This window comes from Ostrinia nubilalis, chromosome 23, assembly GCF_963855985.1.
Source record: "Ostrinia nubilalis chromosome 23, ilOstNubi1.1, whole genome shotgun sequence".
Classification (NCBI taxonomy): Eukaryota; Metazoa; Arthropoda; class Insecta; order Lepidoptera; family Crambidae; genus Ostrinia; species Ostrinia nubilalis.
In genome coordinates, this window is record NC_087110.1 from 3,648,620 (window position 1) to 3,672,551 (window position 23,932).

The 23,932-nt window shown below is 39.7% G+C and overlaps 1 protein-coding gene across 1 annotated transcript in view; it reads left to right on the top strand.

Annotated features, from left to right (window-relative positions):
• The window catches only part of LOC135083201 (lachesin-like), a 126,051-nt gene that overhangs the window by 80,405 nt on the left and 21,714 nt on the right, over window positions 1-23,932 (top strand). The window contains exons 3-5 of the mRNA XM_063977935.1: window positions 5,329-5,461; window positions 7,181-7,395; window positions 20,158-20,371. Of these exons, the coding sequence (XP_063834005.1) occupies window positions 5,386-5,461; window positions 7,181-7,395; window positions 20,158-20,371 (505 nt within the window). The 5' untranslated portion in view covers window positions 5,329-5,385. The remainder of the gene's footprint in view (window positions 1-5,328; window positions 5,462-7,180; window positions 7,396-20,157; window positions 20,372-23,932) is intronic.

The window sequence follows — 23,932 nt, forward strand, 5'->3', positions numbered from 1 at the left end:
CGGACTACGAGACGCGGCGGGAGCATCGAGGCCGTAGGCGCGTCGCTTGCGCATGCATAAAAAACAGCCCGCCCGCTCGACAGAGAACAAAAGAAATATTTAACAACTTGTTTCGCGCGGGTTTGCTTGTAGATTCATTATTTTATTTATTTTATTAGTGTAGAACAATATAAATTATTTAATTAAGTTATTTAGTTAGGTAGTTTACGTAGATTTAGATATATTATTATTTAAGTATATTTATTTAGGTAGATAATAGTAATTAAATTAGAATTTAGATCTAAGATAAAGGTCAGCGGTAACGCTAACCGTTACATAGCCCCACGTTGGGCGCCAATGTCACGGTTAGAGCTTTAGAGCCAAGTGACATAATAGAATTTAGATTTAGTTTAGAGAAATAAAAGATAGATTTAAGTTAACAAGTCATTTATTAGAATAAGAGCAAAAGACCTTAAGGGTGTGAGTTACGAGCAAACTATCGTATCGCACGAGATTCGTCACCGGTGGTAGTATATTCAAACCACTGTCCTCGCTAGCATTGATGGTGATGTGGTTTGGTTCTTCGAGATGGTAGGCCCGCAGAGTCGCCGACGCGCCAGACGGTTAGGGCCGTACGCACTGTGGTGTAGGGCCACTTAGAATGTGCGCACGGGCCGTCCGACACGGCAGGCAGCTCTGCCGGGTTGAAGACCCAGGTGGTAGTTTCGGCAGTGGTGACCATGCATGGTGTAGTAGGTAGGCGTAGAAGATGAAGGTGAACGTGAAGGTAAACGTGAAGGTAAACGTGAACCCTGCAAATCAAAGCGGACACTAAAGCAGTTGCTAGCTTTTGTCCGTTTGACTGCGACATCAAAATACTAGCGAAGCAGATGGAATGATTTTGGTAATAAATGGTGATGTAATGATGTGGCAGTCAAACAGAATTACAGTAGGTGCAGAGAAAGTGATTGCAAAGTGAAGTAGGCAAAAATATTAAATTATGTAGGTAGACAATAATTTAGAATATCATCTATATAGGCAATTAATTTATAGAACAATATAGGTAGGCAATAATTTAGAATAATTAGAACAAGTACGATGCGATGAAACAATTTAAATTAGCAAGTCGAATTGAAATTAGAGTCGTTACAGTACGACCAAGGTCATGTAAGGTCATGACGTGTCGATGTCATTTCATAAAATTGATAGATTTATTATTTTATTGTGTAGTAAGATGTAAAATATTACGAGTAACAAATTGTAGCAACAGTTAAAATTACGAAATGACATCGTCCAGATACACTGAGCACACGGATTGCACATTTCAAGAACAAAATGGCGGTTAGGTACTTACATTTAGCACAAGTATAAAATCTAGGCATTAAAAATACTTTTGCAACACTCACCCGGTAGCGGGGTTCACCAATTCGCGATTACATATTTAGTTTTTAAGATATTATATACATCGCGGGTCCGGCGGTGACGGACAGCGATACGTCCGTGCTCAATAACGCTCTGGCTCGGACTACGAGACGCGGCGGGAGCATCGAGGCCGTAGGCGCGTCGCTTGCGCATGCATAAAAAACAGCCCGCCCGCTCGACAGAGAACAAAAGAAATATTGAACAACTTGTTTCGCGCGGGTTTGCTTGTAGATTTATTATTTTATTTATTTTATTAGTGTAGAACAATATAAATTATTTAATTAAGTTATTTAGTTAGGTAGTTTACGTTGATTTAGATATATTATTATTAAAGTTTATTTATTTAGGTAGATAATAGTAATTAAATTAGAATTTAGATCTAAGATAACGGTCAGCGGTAACGCTAACCGTTACAAAGCATATTAAGGCATTCAGAAATAAAGATAAGCAGGTAACACTTACAAACAAAAGTTTAAATTAACTGCATTTAGAATCTACTATTACATGATAATGCTTACATGATATTGCAAACATAATATACCCGTTAGAAGGATGAGGTATACCCACTAAAAATACCCTGGTGCCCCGTTACTCGCTATAAGTGCTAACTTTGAGATTCCGGACAAAGATCTCCCACCCACACGGCGACAGTTGGGACGAGAGCAACTGGAAGTACACAGCTTTCCCGTACTCACACTCACCGTCAGCAGACGGTGGTGGTGGCCTATCTATGCAATGTCTCCCGTGCGGCCTCACGCCCCCGTTACGCTGGCCATTACCGAGGAAGGAAGATAGGAGGCAGTCATACTGTCACCTTCCCTGGAGCGAATTCAAATGCACCCGCACTTGATTCGTAGTCGCGCTATCGTACCGCAGCTTCTTGCGGCACCTTGTCTTCTCAGATAGAGGTGATTCATTACCATCCAACTTTTGTTATCGTCCACATAGCTTTGACTATGCTATCCCGCAAGAATATGGTGTGTCGTATGCTCCTAGCCACCGCAATATAGGTAGGGCTCGAAGGATCCGTGCCCAGTCATGGTGCGATCGCTAGAGCAACCTTAAACTTCAGCACGAGTGCGAATAAGGTTCGGCGACCCAACTTAGCCACGGCCCACGGCGAGGTGGTTTATCAACTATTAGACTACAGCACAGTCTAGCCAGTCTCATGTCAAACGGCCTCTCTGTCCTCCTATAGCGGAGCTTTCACCTCGTTCTTCACGCTGCGCTAAAGCCGACGATGTAGCCCTGTAGACTTTCTGGGCCTGTTAAGGTCTTAGAAGATGGGCAGCGTTACCCTTCCCTATGAGGGTGATGCCTTAGATGGGACAGAATCATGCTTTTAAGGGTGCCAGTACAGAGCTCCCGGCCTTTCTCCATAACCTTCCAACATAGAGTTTTCGGACCTCCAAATTAGGGAAGCAGCCACGAAAAAGCAAGCTGTCTTCCATTCGCACGGCGACGGATTGGAAAAAGTGCGAGCTGCCACTGGTTATATACAATCAAGGTCACCGTATTTGCGCTCACTACTTGGCGCCACTGGTGATTAACAGAATCACTCTTAGATATTTTATCTGGGCCTTAGTTTTGACAGTGGTGTGGGCGGCAGGTGAAGGTGTCAGGGATGCCTTTAAATATATGTGGTCCCTGGCCTAGGGCGACCATAATGCCGTCTGTGGCGCCCAGGCAAGCCGCCTCGCTGTGAAAGTTATTTATTTATTTAGGAGGATATTCTTGTAATGATGAAACTATCTGCATGACAGATGATACCTTGAAATATCCATGCCCTTGAAAAGGGTTCCATTTAGTACCCAGTCGTATTCAATGTTCCACAAGATCGAACTCAAAAAAGAGTCATGTGGATCTTCGGACTCGATGCCATGCTGTCAAACCTGGCCGGCACTATTGACAAAGAAAATTTACCGGTTCTACGGGTATTCTTCAGTCAAAAGACCCCTTAGATAAGGAAGAATCTTAAGGTATTGAGTGCCTCCAATATGCAACTATCTGGGAAACGAGGCGGGACGCTGTTATGCCTCGTCGAGCAGGACTATGGGTCTAGAATGAGGGTTACGGTCAGTAGTAGCTGAACTTTGTTCCCGTGTACAATTACTTATGTGGCAGTTAATAATTTAAACAAACATATTACTCCCATGTAAAAGTCAGTAAGTACCACTTACGTCATTTGTAATTAGAAACTTTCCGTTGTATAAGTGAGTAAATGACAAATAATACACTTATTGTGATTATTTTTTGATAATTCTTCATGTTTTATAAAATATACCTCATATAAAACTATTATACCAAATTTCATCAATGTATGATTAATAGAACGCGAGCTACACATGTTTAAACCTTCAAACCGCTCTCCTGTAAAATTGGCCGTTTTCAGATACGTTTTTATACGTAGGGACCGTCGATTTGTATTTGAATTTTCTTAACAAATGATAAATTATAATTACCTACTTAATCTAAAATAAATTTCATGTATAAAATCTATCGACATCATGTATTTCTCTTACATTCTCTTTCCTTCCTTATCTCTGTCTGTGTGATAATAATTATTTAAAAGAAACAATCTATACTTAATAATAAATCTGTAGAGAGGTCAATTCTCTACATGAAATATATTTTCAAAATAACTATCAGGGGGTGATAAGTGATCGATACTGATGCCAAAAATGCAATCAGTAAAATTTTTGTCTGTCTGTCTGTATGTACCTTATAGAAACAAAAACTACTCGACGGATTTTAACGAAACTTGGTACAATTATTCTTCATACTCCTGGGCAGGTTATAGTATACTTAGGAATTCTCACGGGAACGGGAATTAGCGGGAAAATCCTTTTGTATGAAAAATCTAATCCGCTTAAGTTAGACGCTTGAAATTTGGCATGCAGGTACCTTAGTGAACTTAAAGCTTAGTTACAACAGGATATTGCAAAATTCCCACGGGAACGGGAATAAGCGTAAAAATCCTTTTGTATGAAAAATCTAAATAGCTTAAGTTAGATGAAGGGCGTAAAACGGGATCCACGCGTACCTACGAAGTCGCGGGCGGCCGCTAGTCGATTCATAAATCGATACTTGTCACATCCCTATTAGGGTTATGTTGTTTTATAAGTGCCTTATAAAACTAAGTAACAAAGTTTAGTCCCACTTTGTTACGACGAATGCGTAAAATTCATGTCAGGATTAATAATTACAGAAGACTATTAAACAAGAATTTAACTACCCGACTTGGAGTTAAGTAATTTAACTTAGTTTTTAAATTGCTAGCTATCAAGCAAATTGAAGTCGGGCCTGGTAGCTAGTAGATAGTAGTATAAAAAAAATTTTTACCTCTCAAACTTTTATTATACATAGATTTCTTTTAAAAATATTAAATTGTAAAGCCGTGTGTTACTGGCAGAATAGAATAGGACCATCCCCGTCCGTAAAAGGCGAATAAGGGAAAATTTGAGAACATCAAGTCTTCCCAACCCATCTGGTCAGCGTACCTAGGGGGTGTAGGTCAAATCCTTCCTTTTACCTCTGGTAAATTCGAAAGGGACATCCTCCTACAGTGAAGACTAATGTCCATTCTGTGCCGGTCATAGATATTTTGTGTCAAGATGTTAGTGAAGATGCACAAAACCCTATTGAAGGTTACTGGACAGGTGTCTGTGGCTGTCATTACAAACACGCTTTTCATCATCATCATCATCATATCCGCCACAGGACGTCCCAATAACTTCCACACCGCACGGTTGGTAGCGGGCTGCATCCAGCACCTTCCTGCTACCTTTATGAGGTCGGTAACTTGTGAGTGAACGTCCCACGCGGTACGTGGCCTTCACTCCAGAACCTTGCCCCTCGGCCGTCAGTTCTGCGCACTATGTGCACACTTTTACATCTATAGTATTAAGGTTGACATCCTTGTTACAGAATCAAAGACGACTGGACAGGTGAACTCTATGGCCCCCCAGTCCTGGGGTTGACAGGATGACGCCGGCTGCCCTCTTGGTGTTCTGCTCTTTGCTGACCAGGACGCTATGTGTCATAGCCCCGCAAATACCAGGTGAATATTGAAGATATGTTTTTTTTATTTTTTTTTATTCACAACGAGGAAGCTCTTGGCCTGTATCTCACCTGATGGTAAGTGATGATCAGGCCGAAGGTGGAAGCGAGCTTCACCCGGAATCCTCAACCACGGAGGAACTGGCTATCTTACCTCTAACTGTCGGAACACAACAATGCTGTTAACATTGTTGTTATGGCGACAGACTTAGGTAAGATGGTGGTAGCTAGCCAGGCGGACTTAGAACAAGCCCTACCACCAACCAAACCGAACAGAAAAATCTGCCCCCACTGGGAATCAAACCCGGGACCTCTGCGTCTGAAGCAGGTGGTCTTTTACCACTAGACCACAGAGGCGGTTATGGTACTCTACATTTACTCCTCTCTTCTGTCCTCTGCCTTTTCGCCTCTTTACTCTCCCCCTTTTCCTGTCTACACTTTTCTCCTCTTTCCTCTCTCATCTTTCTTCTTTCCTATCCCCTCTCTCCTATCTCCTCATTCTTCTCTCCTTTCTTCTTTCCTCTCTCCTGTCTTTTTCCCTCTTCTTTTCCCTTTCTCCTGTCTCCTCTCCTACCTTGTCTCCCCTCGCTCCTTTACTCTCCTCTCTCATATTGCCTCTATCATATCTCCTTTATCCACTGTTCTCCACTCCAATCCTCTATTCTCCTTGCTAATTTTAATGGTGTAAGTACATGATTATTAACGATCTAACAATTTTTCATAATTTATTAGAAACTAGCTTTCCGACCGCGGCTTCGCCCGCGTGGCCTTTTGTCTGTCACAGAAAAACTTTATCGGGCGCGTCCCTGTTTCAAAAACCGGGATAAAAACTATCTTATGTCCTTTCTCGGGACTCAAACTATCTCTATGCCAAATTTCATCAAAATCGGTTCTGTGGTTTAGGCGTGAAAGTCTCCTAAAGTCTCGTAGCATTTGCATTTCTGACGAGATTGTTATGTTTGTCCAAGCCCAAGGAATTGCATACATTCCAAGACGTATACAGCATGATACCAATGCATCTTGATTTGCCTGGTTTAGAGAGGATTTCATATTCAAACAACCTCCAGGTATGTTTGCTGAACATACACTAACTATAAACTACTCGAATATTGACTTAGCTTTGAGATATTGGCTCCGAGCTTTGGGAACTTAACTGGTTAAATAAAGGTATAATAACATATAAATACACTTTATTTGTAAATCCCATATAGTAGGTATATTCCCTTTGACCGACCAGTCAATCAAGGTTTCCCCGAGCAGACAGACTGCGAAATTATAAAAATATGGCATAGGGGACGGGACTATTCCCACCTTTCGTTCCCACCGCAGCAACTCCTGTGTAGCCAGGATCTACAGCTTCACCACCAATTAAAACTCAACCAGTGAATAAAAGTTTAATTTTCATTGGAAAATTTAGCAGAAATTAATCAGAAGAACATAAGTAGGAGGAGTTTGTAGTTAAGGTTTGACTTCCTTTTACTTTTCGACAGGTTTTTGTCAGTGAACCGTATATTAATGGTGGGTTGCACCATCTTACTTTAACTTTGACAAACATCAAAAATCTGTCAAACTCCATACAAAAAGCACCGGTTATCGTCATAGTTACCGTTAAAGTTAGGTGGTGCCTAAGAGTCTAATATTCGCCTCTGGTATAGTTAAAATGTTAATAGCAAAATATTCTCAGTTACCAATAAAAACTGACATAATCCATTTCTTCCAGTGGACTTCAAGACCGGTGACAAGAAAGTGATCTCAGGCCCGTTCTGGCACGAAGTCTTCACGGAGACGTATGAGGAGCACGAGGAGGAAATATCCACCACCACCTCGGAACCGCTGCCGTTCTTCGAGGATGACGCTTCAACTAACAACGTGACGGCGCAGCTGGGCAGCCGAGTGCATTTGCACTGCAGGGTCCATGATTTGGGGGAGAAGACGGTAAGTTAGTTTTTGATGATTATTTTCTAATGGTTTAAACATTTAAGGGCTATAAGACCTTCAAGGCTTTGATGATTACTTCTAACTAGCTGTTCCCGAGACTTCATACGCGTGAAAATAGTTTGGTATTTCTCGTTTTTGCAACATATTTATTTACTGCTCCATTCCTATTGGCAGTAAGGTGATGTTATATGTATAGCCTAAAGCCTTTCTCGATAAATGGGCTATCCTATGGGTTCCTAGATTAGCGTGTTCAAGTAAACAAACAAACTCTTCAGCTTTATAATATAAGTACACACTTTTGAGGGCTATAAGGCCTTCAAAGCTAGTGTGTAGTAGTGCCTAGTGAATAGGCACCTTCTGGGAGAGCTTGCTCCACCTGCACCCCCTGGGTAAGATTGTTATCAAGAGCAAGCCCTTACTACTCTTACCTACATAAAAACAATAGAACAACAGTCTGTAAGATGTTGTATACCTACGGAATGCTTCTCATTTCTCCCATGCTGTTCTATAATTTTACTAGTGTCCGACCGAAACTAGTTTTACGACCGAAACCGAAACCGAAAACGAATTTCGGCAACGGTGTCTATTTCGGCCGAAACCGAAACCGAAACCGAAACTTCCTTACAAGGCTCATATTTTGAGGGAAAAATAAAGAAAACGTTATTATAATCAGTCAGTCTTCTAAATTGCATTAAAATTGAACTTATAAAGTGCCTTTTTACTCTAAAAAGTTTTCAAATTATGTATTAAAAAAGAAAAAGAAAGATTTATAGTCTGATTTTTTTTAATTACTCGCAATATTCAGGACATCTACATAACCCGTTCCATGGTCGGTTCTTTTACCTTAATAATTTCTCTAAACAAAATTGGTAGTACGTAAGTTAGTATCTAATGTACCTACTTGTCACTTGGATACCTTGGTGATAAATACTAAAATGAACTTTGAAACTCTGAATCCATAATATTATCACCATGAAATGCACTATAGTCATTACTAACTAATTAACTAATGTTTGTTTACGTATAGCATTTGCGAACCAAAAAAAAATTTGTAGGTTAGATTAAACTTGATTACTATACTTTTATCAGTCATATTGAATTTTTTTTTATGTTTACACCCGCTCTTATGTTATAACGACATAAAACGAGATAAAACTTACCATATCATTCAAAATAAATCACTCGAAAACTCGCCACTACAACAAAACAATAACAGCAAACAAACAAGTGAGCGAATCACGACATTGGCTCTGATCGGATTCATCCACTCATTCAACGCGCCGAACATGACCGATAACAGCGCGGAAACTCCCGAATGCACATTTGGTTTCGGTCGTAGTTTCGGCAAGTTTGCCGCCGAAAACGAAACTAAACCGAAACTCGTGTTTTTACCGAAACTCAACCGAAAACGAAACCGAAACCGAACATTCGGTCGGACACTATTTTATGGTGAGATGGTAATGGCACCATCTTATTATTCTATTCCATAAGGGTGACAGTGTAGAATAACGCCCGTATTGACAAATATTACTATGAGGTCTCACAGTGCGCGTGGACGCACAGGGTGACACACGAACCAATAACAGAGCTCTATTCAACGCTGTGCGTTCAATTTGCTGCGTCACAACAAGCAAGCTTTGTGAATACGGACGTAAGAGAAGAGTCGTAGGTAACGTGCTTTGGTGTACATTTGCATCTATAATAACATAACAAAGCTTCAATTTAACACAAAGTCAAGGAAAGGGGAAGAACAAAGATCCTAATGGGTCGAAGTGCACTATACTGAGGCTCGTAATAAGATAAGAAACACACAGTTACATGAACAAACCCAATGGATTCTCATCTTTGGATGGCTGGTAATAAGAACACAAATCCTTTGCTGTTATTTTCATAGTTTGATGATACAATATTTTCGTTTTTTCCTGAACAATAGGTTCTGGAAGTAGGAAATTATATTTTGTGAAAGTAATACCGTGTTTGTTCATCCTTTTTATCCAGATCCTAAAGCCAGTCATAGGCCCTTATTACAGAAGTTGAGTGTCTTTAATCTATAGTATAGATTCTATACTATCTATACTAATATTATAAATGCGAAAGTAACTCTGTCTGTCTGTCTGTCTCACTTTCACGCCTAAACCACTAAACCGATTTTGATGAAATTTGGCATAGAGATAGCTTGAGTCCCGGGAAAGGACATAGGATAGTTTTTATACCGGTTTTGGAAACAGGGACGCGCGCGATAAAATTCCACGCGGGTGAAGCCGCGGGCGGAAAGCTAGTATAAATATATGATCTAGAACTAGAATATAATTTAGGAACTTTTTGGTCTAACCGATGAAATTATCAAAGAGGATAGTATAAGAGAACTTTGACCAGCGTGAGAAGTGTAGGCCAAATACTTCTTTTGCATTTGGTAAATTAAAGAACGTCATGCTCCTGCAATAGATACTAAATGACCTGATGATGGTGCCAAAAATTGAATTCATCAATTAATCATAGGCTTGGATCTGTACTTAAGTTTGAATCGAATGACCTTTCTTCTATAAGCAATCTACAAAGTCTTCCAGTGATGTCAGTTGTTAGTCATAACCCATACAATAGAAACCATATTCATGACTTTTGTCCAATAGTTTTAAAAAACCTATCAATATGAAACTGTATTAACCATTTTAACGTAACGACGTTACCTTCTTTTTATTGCTATCCATAACGAATTAGCATAAAAATTGGGAAATAAATTCAGTAAAAACACCAATAATTGAAGTATTGTTTTACAGCCAACCACATCTGTCGGTTTCGCACGGAAAAACACAACATCAGAAATTGTGTTTCTATTTATATAAGTTCTGATTGAATTTGTTCCGGTTTCCTGGTACGTTCTCGCGGGAGCATTCAAGTTTTGTATTGAAACCATCTTTTTATTTTTACTGTCTTCTTGATTACATTTAGGTTAGTTACCTTTTCAACGTAAAATCAATCTAAATATATGTATAACTCAAAGGTGACTGGCTGACTGACATAGTGATCTATCAACGCACAGCCTAAACCACTGGACGGATCGGGCTGAAATTTGGCATGCAGGTAGATGTTATGACGTAGGCATCCGCTTTAAAAAAAAGGATTTTACGAAATTTTACCCCTAAGGGGGCAAAACGGGATCCACGCGTACGAAGTCGCGGGCGACCGCTAGTTATGTAATAAAACAAAAAACTTATTGCATGAGACTGTGAAACTTAAATATGGAATGATCTCTGGATTATCTAGATTCGTATTTCAATTGTCTGCCTAGATCTAGATTTGTTGAAGTGAATGTCAATTGTCTAGTGCTATTACAGAACTATTCGTCTTATCTACTTTTGTAACATAATACATTATAATTTTTGATGTGATTACGAAGTGTTTTCGTAAGAAATGATTAGTCAGACAGAACGATATAACAACCAATATCATCAAAAGAAAGACTTTGGAAAATAACTTTATCAATAAACCATTAGAACGAAGTAAATATTTTCGAAGCAAGGTTATGTATCTCAAGCCACATTTAAGCTTCACCACCAAACCAATTTCTTGTACGAGTAAATAGGACTTTCAGCTTGCTTACAACCTATTCCCGTATCAAAAACACATCACTAAAACTATCCCAATAACAAACAAAAAACAATTTCGCCCTCAAGCCCATTCCATTAATTTTTACGTCATATTGAACGAACCAAAGCCAGTGTATTGTACTAAATTCGTCGCCGAAATAGTACACAAGATTAACCAGCCCTTTGACCTTCAGTAGACCAAAACAATACAACACAATAGCAGCATAATCGGGCTGAGTCATAAATCTCAAGTATCAAGACCGTTCGTTTCGGGTTAGAGGCGAGGGTATAATGGAGAGTGATTGAGCAAGTTCGATTTTATTGTGATGGAGAAAGAGCTCAATATTCTGTTACTGCTTGTTAGGTAGGTACTTCTCCAACTTGTTAGATTTTATGTTGCTACTACTACTTTTTTGTTTAGCTATTGTTTTTATATTTTCAAATTATCCCCAAATCTATACTAGACTAGCACTACGAGTAGACACTAGTGCTATTCAAATGTATGGTCTCATGTGTTGTTGACTGTACATGTCTAGCAAGGGATCCACTGATGACAAGAGTACTTTATTGAAGTTATCAGGCTAAGTTTATGACGGGATTACACATAAGTCAGTCAAGGAGGAAGATCATAATTTATTTGTGACCCCTTGAATCACTAACTAAGCAACAAATCTTATGCAATATTGATGTTGAGGTCAATACTCTTCTTTTTCTTATTCCTTTTCTCCATATAAAGGGACTGAGCCTTCTGAATAAACTTAGACTGTAGAAGCCGTGGAATTACAAAAGCCCCCATCTAATCCTTTGATACTAGATATAATTGTAATAAAGCATGCGTTAAATTATATTATTTCAACCACTAGGCCTTTGCATTTAGATTGTTTGTTCAAAACAAGAACTTCGATATCAAATCTCATTTTCTGAGAACCGAGCGTCAACTCAAGGGTCAGATTTAAATTGGATACGTTGCCTTAACCATGAATATTTTAATATTGTTAGCTGCTTCCAATTTTTAGGAATCCCAATCCATAATAAGACCTATGTATATTTGTCTTCCCCTGTATTGGTTTCAATTACAATAATAGAAAAGACGTCCACTGTAGGACAAAGGCCTCCCCTAAGGATTTCCACAACGTCCAGTCTGCCGCTGTTCGCATTCAGGTGCTTACCGCGACCTTCACCAGATCATTGGTCCATCGATTGGGAGGCCTATGTCTTTTGTCCTTGGACGTCTCTGAAAAATTCGCGGTTAGTAAAACGGCCGAACGAGCTATGTGCTCCGCCCGCCCGCCACAAGTCTCATGCCCGTTTTCACCATCAATCCCTAATTGTTAAGTGACCCCTATGAAAAAAAAATCCTGTTATGTGTTACCATAGCGGTCACTTAAAAATTAGGGACTGATGGTGAAAACGGGCATTAGTTTGACAATTCTGTGGCCTATCAGTTATTTGGTTTCTTTCAATTGCAGGTCTTAACCATAAAGGCATTTAGTTTTCCACTAGGGCATCTTAACGGAGTATTTAATTTGATTAAAAAAGCAGGTTGCAGACTACAGATCACAGAAACTAGATGGAGATATGACGAGGAGGCGTGGCCGGTGTCGCAGCAATATGCACAAAAACAGAACACATTGCTCGTGTAAGCAATGATGGCAGCAGCGACATCATAATGTAAATAGTTTACATAGCTTGCGTAGTACTAAAAATTATTCGAACGTTGAGTATTGATACAGCAGTGGATAATGAGCACATTTTTGATTACTTTGTGTTGTGAATTTCTAATGCGATACTGAGTTTCGAACTCAACACATTATATGGCATGGCATCTCTCTACATCTCTATGTTGCAGACCAAGAAAAGCCAAGTTAGTTAAGCTAAGCTCGCATAGCTGACGCAATAGTATACCATAGTGTTTGTATTACGTCATATAGTAAACAGTTGACCCTATATGTTTCTTTAAAAACTTACTAATAAAATCCGGTTTTCGTCTAGAATACACTAAAGAACTACGAAAGTCCGCAAATTCAACGTCGGTTTTTCGCACAAGTTAATAATTCAGTAGTAAATCTTAAATCTCAAGTATCAAGAATCGTATTTCGCGAAGAGCTCTGTGGAATTCCAAAAGCTACCCACTTATCCTTTGATTCTGGAGTGGAAAGGTACACGCGTAGCGTCGTTAGAACGTTTTGCGTGTTAGATTGTTCGAATCGGCAAATATTTGGCATGCTTTGAATTTTGTTGACGATTCGTTGGGCGCAAAGCGCTGAGGCATAGGTTCCCAACGTTTTGATGACATTGCCTTTTACATTAAAAGGGATCCGTGGGAAATTCATGTGTAATCCGTTCGTTCGTTTCTGTCAAATGACGTCCACTACTAGACAGCTACAAAATATATTTTTTTCATTTAAACCATAAAGTTAATTATACCTAGCGGAACAGAGCAACAAAGAACTGTACCTCTAGCATGAACAACTTTCGTCTTTGAATCGTTTGCGTACTATTCGACTTTAACTCAACCTTCGAATTAAACGATAACGTGACAATTTTGATTCTCAAAATAAGTTTCGTGCAACCACTTCTCATACTAAGTTCACTTTACGACACGTACGTACTAAATCTTTTGATGGCGATTCGAATATGCAAACGATTCGAACTCGAAAGTTTTTCGTGCTAACCGTACTGTGCAATACTCTGATAATCTCTCAAACTAAGCTATTGCTTGTGTCGTGACCTCTCAAATCCTACGTATTATAGCACACAATTCAGGCAATCTCAACACAATACCTCCGATCTCCCTCCCCATCCACTCCGAGTCATATTGCAAGTCAGCAAGCCAATACTATCTGCATTGCAAATACTTATAAATATTAACAATACATCTCCACTTACAAATAGCCAGTACGTTTTCAGAAAACTACATAGCAACTTCATGTTAAGGGTGGTTGGATTTCAAGTTATGTTTCGTTATTTCACATTATGCTGAAATATTTTTTTCAAATAGTTATTATGGTGTCAATATACCGTGTGTCATAAACCTACATCTTCAAGAAATATGGTTATGAATGAAAATGGCCCGACGGATTAGCAAGCTGAAGTGGCAATGGGCAGGGCACATAGTACGCAGAACTGACGGCCGATGGGGCAGCAAGGTTCTGGAGTGGAGAGGCCGCGTACTGGAAAACGCGGCGTGGGACGTCCACCCACAAGGTGGACCGACGACATCATAAAGGTAGCAGGAAGGCGCTGGACGCAGGCCGCTACCAACCGGGCAACATGGAAAGCATTGGGGGAGGCCTACGAGTATGTTCAACAGTGACTGTGGACGTCCTATAGCTGATGATGATGAATGAAAATAAATTGAGATCAAAGACTTTGGATGAAGCTGGTGAATGAACTGCTATTAAAAGCTTTATGCATAAATGTGAAGTAACCTCGTAATTAATTATTTAAATAATCGAAAGTTTTATATTTAGTGATACGAAAATTGAGTTAAAGCCTGTATTTTTTTAACGTTGCTATAGTTAACCCCAAGCAGTCGCATATAACCGTGTTACAATTTATTTCTATTGTCTCGTTTCGCAGGGATTGAAGTGTTAGTAAAAAGTGGCAAAAAATGTATTTATCGTATCGTAACGTCAAAAATTCAAGTATTTTTTTGTTCTCTTTTGCAGTAAAAGAACTACCGCATCATAACCTAATTCCTAACTTTGCCCGGCCTCAAATCTACATAATATTGGAAGGATCGCTAGCCTATCTGAATAAATTGTTTTATTCAACCAAGCGGGCAGCGAAATGTAAACGACGGAGGTCGTCTAAAAATAAATAAATTTAAACAGAAACTCCTGAAGAAATTTCTTATCTTAAAACTTAGAGATCTAAAATGGAAATAGTTGCAGAGTTTAAAAGCAAGCTTCGAGACATAAAGGGTTGTAATTTAGTTGCTCAGCGGTTTCTGAAATTGAAGTAGATTTTTTACTACGATTATTTTTTCTTGTCCTTCATTTTTGAATGTTTTTTTTTATTAAAAGCACATCAATTAAACTGAAAGGTTATAGATCTAGCACTTAACTCAGACAATGCCTGAGGCATGGGAACGGCACATGAGGAGTGACATTGACATATTAATAGAAAAGAAGAACGGTCATCTGTGACCCAGGCCCGACAGAAACGAGACATATCTCAGTTTTTTTGTCATGTCTTAATTAGTTAAATTATATATTTTTTATATTCGAAATCTATGTATAACACCAAAATATTACCCTTTGTTTTTGTTTAGGCGTTATACAAAAACTACTACAAAATGCCTATTTGTCACCAAAATTGGTAAATGTATGCACCTAAATGTCTATTACAGCTGCTATGGAATGTATCTAGGTGATCTGGAGATACAGCCGGATTATACAGGGTGGAAAAAAAAATAAGTTACAAAATCCAAAAATTCAATGTTACCAGCTTCCATAATCTTTACCCTATTATTGGTACCATTTGAAAGAGCTCGTGAAGCACTTTCAGAATCAGTAACTAGTTTTTCAATATCTTGTATAGTTTATAAATAATCGAGTGAGATCACTTATCGTTCCATATGTATAACCATCCTGTATAATCCGGTTGTATCTCCAGGTCACCTAGATACATTCCATAGCAGCTGTAATAGACATTTAGGTACATACATTTACCAATTTTGGTGATAAATAAGCATTTTGTATTAGTTTTTGTATAACGCCTAAACAAAAACAAAGGGTAATATTTTGGTGTTATACATAGATTTCGAATATAAAAAATATATAATTTAACTAATTAAGACATGACAAAAAAACTGAGATATGTCTCGTTTCTGTCGGGCCTGGGTCACAGATGACCGTTCTTCTTTTCTATTAATATGTCAATGTCACTCCTCATGTGCCGTTCCCATGCCTCAGGCATTGTCTGAGTTAAGTGCTAGACCTGTAGTTTTCTACGGGTCTGTAGCTTTATCATGAGTTTGAATACCAAACGCACTTGCTAGCGAGTGCGTAAAAAGATCTATGAAGATTTTAAATGTTGAAAGCAACCCCTAGGGGCGCTGTACAGTCTGTCATACATTAATTTAAGCTCATTTTATACGCAGTTGCTAGCGAACACGCCTAATGTAAACTCATGGTAAGCACACTGTAGCTGCTCACATAACCGAGTGAGTAGTCGTGTCCAGAGTAAGATACAACTACCAGGGTGCAGCGAAAATGGATGTAAGCTTGCAACAAGAAATATGGAGGTGTCACTACAAAAGCATGCAGCGAATATTTAAAACTATTCGCTGGGATAACTAACGCTCGTATTCACAAACATTACTATGAGGTCTCACAGTGCGCGTGGACGCACAGGGTGACACACGAACCAATCACAGAGCGCTATTTAACACTGTGCGTTTTGCTGCTTCACTTAAGCAAGCATCGTTTGTGAATACGGGTGTAAACCAACTAAAGTCAAGTGTTCGAGTTGAATTATTTCAATTACCTAGCCTAGGCACAGACCATCGACTTTTAGTTGGCCGATAGTTGGGCCCGATTGTAATTTATTTATGAAGAATCGGCCGATACCAAATCGGTGTAATGTGCGCACTTTCATATGTCCATACTGATTAACAGACCCAACTGTCGGCTGACAAAAAGTCTGTGGACACCGGCTAGGTTTAGAGTAGGCGCACACCGTTGATTTTTCGTCGGCCGATAGTTTAGTCGGGCAGTTGATCAGTATGGGCATGTATGGGAGTGCGCACACTACGCCGATTTGGCCGATTCTTCATACAATTTAAAATCGGGCACAACTATTGGCCAACTAAAAATCAACGGTGTGCGCCTACTCTTAGGCTGAGTTGCACCATCTTATTTTGACTTTAACAAACGTCAAAAATCTGTCAAACTCTATACAAAAAGCACCAGCAGCCTGATCATCACTTACCATCAGGTGAGATACAGGCCAAGAGCTTCCTCGTTGTGGATAAAAAAAGTTATTGTTGAAGTTACGGTCAAAGTATAAGTTATAGTTAGTGCACTTCAGCCTAAGAATGACATCTAGCAATGTCAAAATAAATGACAAAGGTGACGTAACAAGATGTCTAGCGATATCGCACACAATGCCACCCAGCACCTTTGAAGCCACGTGACACAGGATATTGAATATTGGAAGCCGTAATTCAAGTAGGATTGAGAGTTTGTAGTTGTGTGTTACGTCGGAATAGTTTGTAGAGCCTAAAGGTCATAGCAGACATATCAACTTGGAAAGGGATCAACACCGTATCGCTTTTTGCGAGCTGTCATCGATTTTCGAGCGCTCTCAATCGCGAGGCGAAGCGTTACCGTGCGGATAAGCCTAGACGCAGACCATCGATTTTTCGTCGGCCGATAGTTTAGTCGGGCAGTTGATCAGTATGGGCAATTGGGCATGTATGGAAGGAAGTGCGTACCGTACATTGCACCGATTTGATATTTCCGATTGCCGATTCTTCATAGAAATTAAAATCGGGCCCAACTATCGGCCAACTAAAAATCAGTGGTCTGCGCCTAGTCTTAGTGTGCGTTGAAGTATGGAGTTTCATACAAAGAATACTGACCGCCTCGAGTTGATAGGGTTACGATCCCTTTCCGGGTGGATAAATGTACTACAGCCTTAATACTACATGACTGTGAAGGATCATGTAGGATAGCTCCATCACAAATCACGTGGGCGTACATTTTGAGGTATGTTGCTCAAAGGTTTTTAATCAAGACCAGGCCTATGCTATCGAAACGCGCAGGCAGTTTGATCGTTTCTATTAGTAATCCCCTTTCATGATGTCAATGGGACATCAAACGTCGTCACTAGTGAGCGCGTAAAAAAATTACATTAAATTTTTTAAAGCCTGTAAACCTTTGAAAAAGAGGCTGACATTAGTGTCTAAGTTTCTTGCACTGCTTCACACTGAAATTTTCAAGAACTAAAATTTTCATATAATTTTTAACTTAACGCGCTCTCTAGTGAGTACGTTTGATGTTAACTCACACTAAAATCTCTGACTGTTCGTGCGCTCAAGCCTTATTCTACGCTCAAGCCGTCCACACTATGAAAATTATGTTACATTACATTAAATTGCATGCGTTTTCCGGTACGCTTGCACCACGTGGGATGTCCACCCACGAGGTGGACCGACGACATCGTAAAGGTAGTAGGAAAGCGCTGGACGCAGGCCGCTACCAACCGGGCAACATGGAAATCATTGGGGGAGGCCTATGTTCAGCAGTGGACGTCCTATGGATGATGATGATGACATTATAGTCATGACACATTGCGACAATGTGGACGGCAAATTCTTCCATTGCGTGTTACATTGCATGCTACAATTCGCAGAGCTGTACCCGGCATTAAGGCTTGTACACATAACTGCGATGCGACGTAGCATCAATGAACTCCCAACAGAAATAAGATTCATGTCCCAGTTTTTTGTGTTGCGAATTCGCGTCGCGTCAATTACCATTTTTGTGTTCAAGCCCTTTCTTAGCTAAAACCATAATTTTTCACGGCACGATGAAAAACAACCAATTTATTCAGTCTTTTAAATCCCAGGCGTCAACTTAACTCGATTTAATCCGCCATTTATATTCAAACCATTTACGGTGACACTACAAAACTGCACAATAGAGAACTCTAGAATTTACACGTTCAAGATTAGATCCTAGAAACTTTAGCTGGAGAGCGTCCAAACTTGAAGATAAACAATATTAGCACACCCGCGTTATGGACGTACTTTATCATGGGTGTATACAAAACATCTGTGTCTTGTTATACGGCTCTCAACTACTTTTAGCTATAACAAAAGAAAGAGAATAATGTTGAACATTACTGTGTGAACTTCAATTTGATGTGAGAAATATCTGGTTTGTTTCAACCAAGATGAATGGAAATGATGAAACACTGTCATAAAACGTAATTTGAAGCGGTTTGAAAAATTACTGTTTTCAAATTGCTCATTACGTAGTTGCATGTTAAGGCTAGCCCGGGACAAACTTGACCTTCACTGATTGGGTTTTTATTGGCGGTCAAGCTGTAGATCCTGGTCACACAGGAGTTGCAGCGGTAGGAACCAGAGGTGGGAATAGTCCCGTACATGTTAAGGCTAAAGATTTTTTTTTTTGCATTGAAGGCAGTGTTGCTAGCCTGTAACCATGTATTATTACAATTATTGAACAGAGTAGCTATACTGCTTGTTGTATTGTTTATTATTTGGTACCATGTTCTGTCAACCCTTTCTTTCAAATGTTTGAGAAACACCGGATTGTATTCTGAACAAATATGAGTGTTATGTGCACAACTTTTAAACAGAGATAAAACTGCGGGATATTTTATTGCAGTTTTATCAATCTTTTGAGTGAAGCAAGCAGAATACTAGCCATAATTTATTATTTACGGTAGTTTTATCGCTATTTGGTCATTGAGTCTTCACTGCAGGAGCACGACCCTCTTTAATTTACCAGAGGATTTGACCTATACTCCCCACGTTAGCCAGACGGGTTAGGGAGACCTGCTGTTTATTTATTTGTAATAGGTATACAAACAGTTTTGCTAAAATTCGCAGAATTGCTAAAATCAAGTGGCAGTGGGCGGGGCACATAGCTCGTAAAGACGATGGCCGTTGGGGCAGAAAAATTCTCGAGTGGCGACCACGGGCTGGAAGACGTAGCGTGGGCAGGCCTCCTACTAGGAGGACCAACGATCTGGTGAAGGTCGCGGGAAGAGCCTGGATGCGGGCAGCGCAGGACCGTTCATTGTGGAAAACCTTGGAGGAGGCCTTTGTCCAGCAGTGGACGTCATTCGGCTGAAACGAACAAAGGAACGATACAAACAGTTTACAGTCTAGGCTTCATCTGCTGTGTACCTACCATGAGTTTACGTTAGGTATGCTCGCTAGCGAGTACGTCAAAAATCTCTATAAAGATTTTGTTTCTTGAAAGTAGCCGCTGTAGAATATGTCATACAATTAATGTCATTTTTTTACGCAGTCGCTAGCGAGCTCACCTAACGTAAACTCATGGTAAGCCTACTGTTCTCATAATTATCTCTATCTTAGTTGCCTTTTGCGACATAAGGCCAATGGAGGGGTCCTATTTTATTCTGTAATAACTTACTCAAAAGAAAATACTAATTCCTCCCTCTCTTTCAGATATCCTGGGTCCGACGGAGAGGTGAAGAGTTACATCTTCTGTCATTCGGTCGACACACGTACTCGGCTGACTCCAGATATTCCCTAGCCTTTGAGCATCCGAATGACTGGCGCCTGCTCATTCAGTACGTGAGTGAGAGAGACGAAGGATTCTACGAGTGCCAGATATCGGCGCACCCGCCTTTAGTGAGGCGAGTGCATCTTACTGTTGTTGGTGAGTTTATTACTTTCTACTTAAGTACGTACTTATGTTATAATTGGGTATTAGTATAATCAACAACCTGGGATAGGTACTTAATTTTTTTTTATCAACGAGGTAGTATCTGAAGGAAAGTGATGATCAGGCCGAAGGTGGAAGCGAGCTTCACCCGGAGTTCTCACCACAGAGGAGAACTGGCTATCTTATCTTCAACTGTAGGAACACATTAATGCTGTTAATATTGTTGTATGCTTAACATAATATAATCAAGACCTGAATGCAGGTAGCCCAGGATTGACCTTAGTCCAGCACTGGAAGTTTTTGGTTGAAACGTAACGAATATGCTGTCGAAAATGGATTTTGGAATTTAAAATCAAAAAAAATATTATCTTTATTTGTGTTGACTAATTAAATTAATACTTACAAATCGACAAATGCTCTTAAGGAGCCTACACATGTCTTATTTCTTTTTGCGTAATTTGCGTATGTACCTACTGTACCTACCTATTTGGTCTGTATCATAATACTTTGGCTATAGAAAACTCAACGCGATTTCATCATAAAATAATTCAACAAAATATTGGAAAAAAACTCGCTAAGCTCCTATAAGCGAATTTTCAATGAATTTTCCCGCAAAACAATTAACAATGCCTCAATTTTGTTAATCACTTCAATCTTCATCAATAAAACCTAACAAGATGGCGGATTCGGCCGAAAATATATTCCGTGCCGTATTTTTGTTCGTTTATACGTTATCGGATAGAATTTACGGATCGTAAAAATATTTGTACATAATACGGATATTGTTACATCATAAAGTTTTGTAAGTATTTTTTAGTTTTAAATGATACCAGCTTGGCGTGGCTGAAATTCAGTTTGTCATAGAAAGAGAGAGATTTAATTTTGGGTAAATAACTCTATAATCGCGAATCTCGTGGGCAGGAAAGTTCTTGAGTGGCGACCACGAGCCGGAAGACGTAGCGTGGGCAGGCCTTCCACTAGGAAAAATCTTTGGGGGAGACCTTTGTCCAGCAGTGGACGTCTTTCGGCTGAAACGAACGAACGATAGAGTTGAGTTTGAGAGATGTCTACCATTAGGTAACCTTTATTTATATGCTAAAACACTAGTGCTGTACAGTTTCATCAAAATCAGTTCAGTAGTTTTTTTTTTTGTTTTTGTATGAAAGAGTATCAAACATCCATGCATCCTTCATCCATTTTCCCTTCATTTAAATTAACTTTCACATTTATTTCATTTATTTTGTAATCATACTGTGTATATTTTTCTAAACTATTTTCTGCATAGCTATCTTCATTAATTAAAGAGAAATCTTCCAACAAAGTCTATTGTGTCTCACATTCCCACGAACAAAAAAAAATACACAACCTCGTTTATTTATTATGTAGTTTACTACAAATTCTCTTTCTTAGTATTTTTTGATATTGCTATGTTATCACTTATTCTTTCCAACAAGCTATTCATTTCCTATCACTCAAATTATATTAAAGCCCACACAATGCTTTCCTTGTAAGGACAGTCCGCGTCATTATTTTCTCTTAAAAAATTTCGCTTAGGATTTTCGACTTTGTACGCGTGGATCCCGTTTTACCTCCTTAGGGGTGGAGTTTCGTAAAATCCTTTCTTAGCGGATGCCTACGTCATAACATCTACCTGCATGCGAAAAGACAATGCCGGAAATTGGCGTCTTTTTTTTTTTCGCGCGGCCATCGACCAAACCTTGTTTTTTGATTACAAAATAGTGTAATAAACCAAACTTACTATGACATGTATACGTCTAAACTCAGTCTGAACTGAGTTACGAGCATTAGAAGTTTGATGATTTTACATACTAGATTTGCTTTTTGCGCGCAAGTTTTGTAAGAAATTGTATGACATTGTATGTGTAAACCAACAATACCATCTATTAAAGGCTCCAGACACCAGTGTGGAGCAGAATCAGCGCAGTAAAAAAATAGCGCAATAAGTATTTTGTTGCAATTTCTTACAAAACTTGCGCGCAAAAAGCAAATAGGTATAGTATGTAAATCATCAAACTTCTAACGCTCGTAAATCAGTTCAGACTGAGTTTAGAGGTATACATGTCATAGTAAGTTTGGTTTATTACACTATTTTGTAATCAAAAAACAAGTTTGGTCGATGGCCGCGCGAAAAAAAAAAGACGCCACCTTCCATACAAAATCTGGTATTGCCATTTCAGCCGGATCCGTCTAGTGGTTTGGGCTGTGCGTTGATAGATCACTGTGTCAGTCAGTCAGTCAGTTACCTTTGAGTTAAAAATATTAGATATCACTCTTTTCGCGTTCCCGATCGCGTGGCAGCAGGTCACTGCGCTGGACTGACCAAGTGAAATCGGTAGTGGGAGACGGCGTATGTGACTGCACCAGACAGTCTGCCAACAGAGAGAGATGGCGGGAGATCGTGCGGAGAGCTGTATCCGCCTCTACAACCAATGTGAACAAAGCCTCAATGTGACCACGACCGCTCTGCCAAGAGCGAAACGAATAAGAAGAAGAGTCACTCTCACTCTTTCCGTAAAAGATAATAAATAATTATGTCACAATCCTAAGGGTTAAAACTGTCACAGAAAAGCTCACGTGTCCCCTTTAAAAACAGTATAAAACCTATCCTATGTTTTTGCGTGAAAGGGTATGGTCTGCTATAAACGTCGTAGGCCGCCTACAATATCTCATGACATTTACCATTGAATAGAAGACCGTAGCTTAACAATCATCAATCTTTATTAATCCTCTCAAACTTTCACATATATAATAATATAAAATATTCTTTCATATTCATTTGTATCGCTCTGTTTGACATTTCATCCATTACGAATTTTTCCTTAATTCTTTAGATTCTAGTAGATGAAGGCCAATTTCAGTTAAAATGAGTAATTGGATGGATCTTTTCATTTCAAAAATAAATATAGTTCTTTCTTCTTTTCGGATTAGATAAACATATCCCAGTGGAATCATATTAGGGTGTTTTTAATATCGTGCGGATTTCACCACGGATTGTTCTGCATGCGTGACAGCCGCAAGTATCCTTTTCATACAAGTTAATTTGCGTGGTCTAACTTAACTAAGGTCACCCAAAGGGCGATGGAGCGGGCTATGCTCGGAGTTTCCCTGCGTGATCGAATCAGAAATGAGGACATCCGCAGGAGAACCAAAGTAACCGACATAGCTCGCAGACCTGCTAAAATCAAGTGGCAGTGGGCGGGGCACATAGCTCGTAGAGACGATGGCCGTTGGGACAGAAAAGTTCTCGAGTGGCGACCACGGGCTGGAAGACGTAGCGTGGGCAGGCCTCCTACTAGGTGGACCGACGATTAGGTGAAGGTCGCGGGAAGAGCCTGGATGCGGGCAGCGCAGGACCGTTCATTGTGGAAAACCTTGGAAGAGGCCTTTGTCCAGCAGTGGACGTCATTCGGCTGAAACGAACGAACGAATTTGCGTGGAATACGCACGCGGGACAATAAATACTCGTACGAAAAGGACACTTACGGGCCTCACGTATGCGGGGTAATCCCGCGTCCGTGACGAAATCTGTACGAT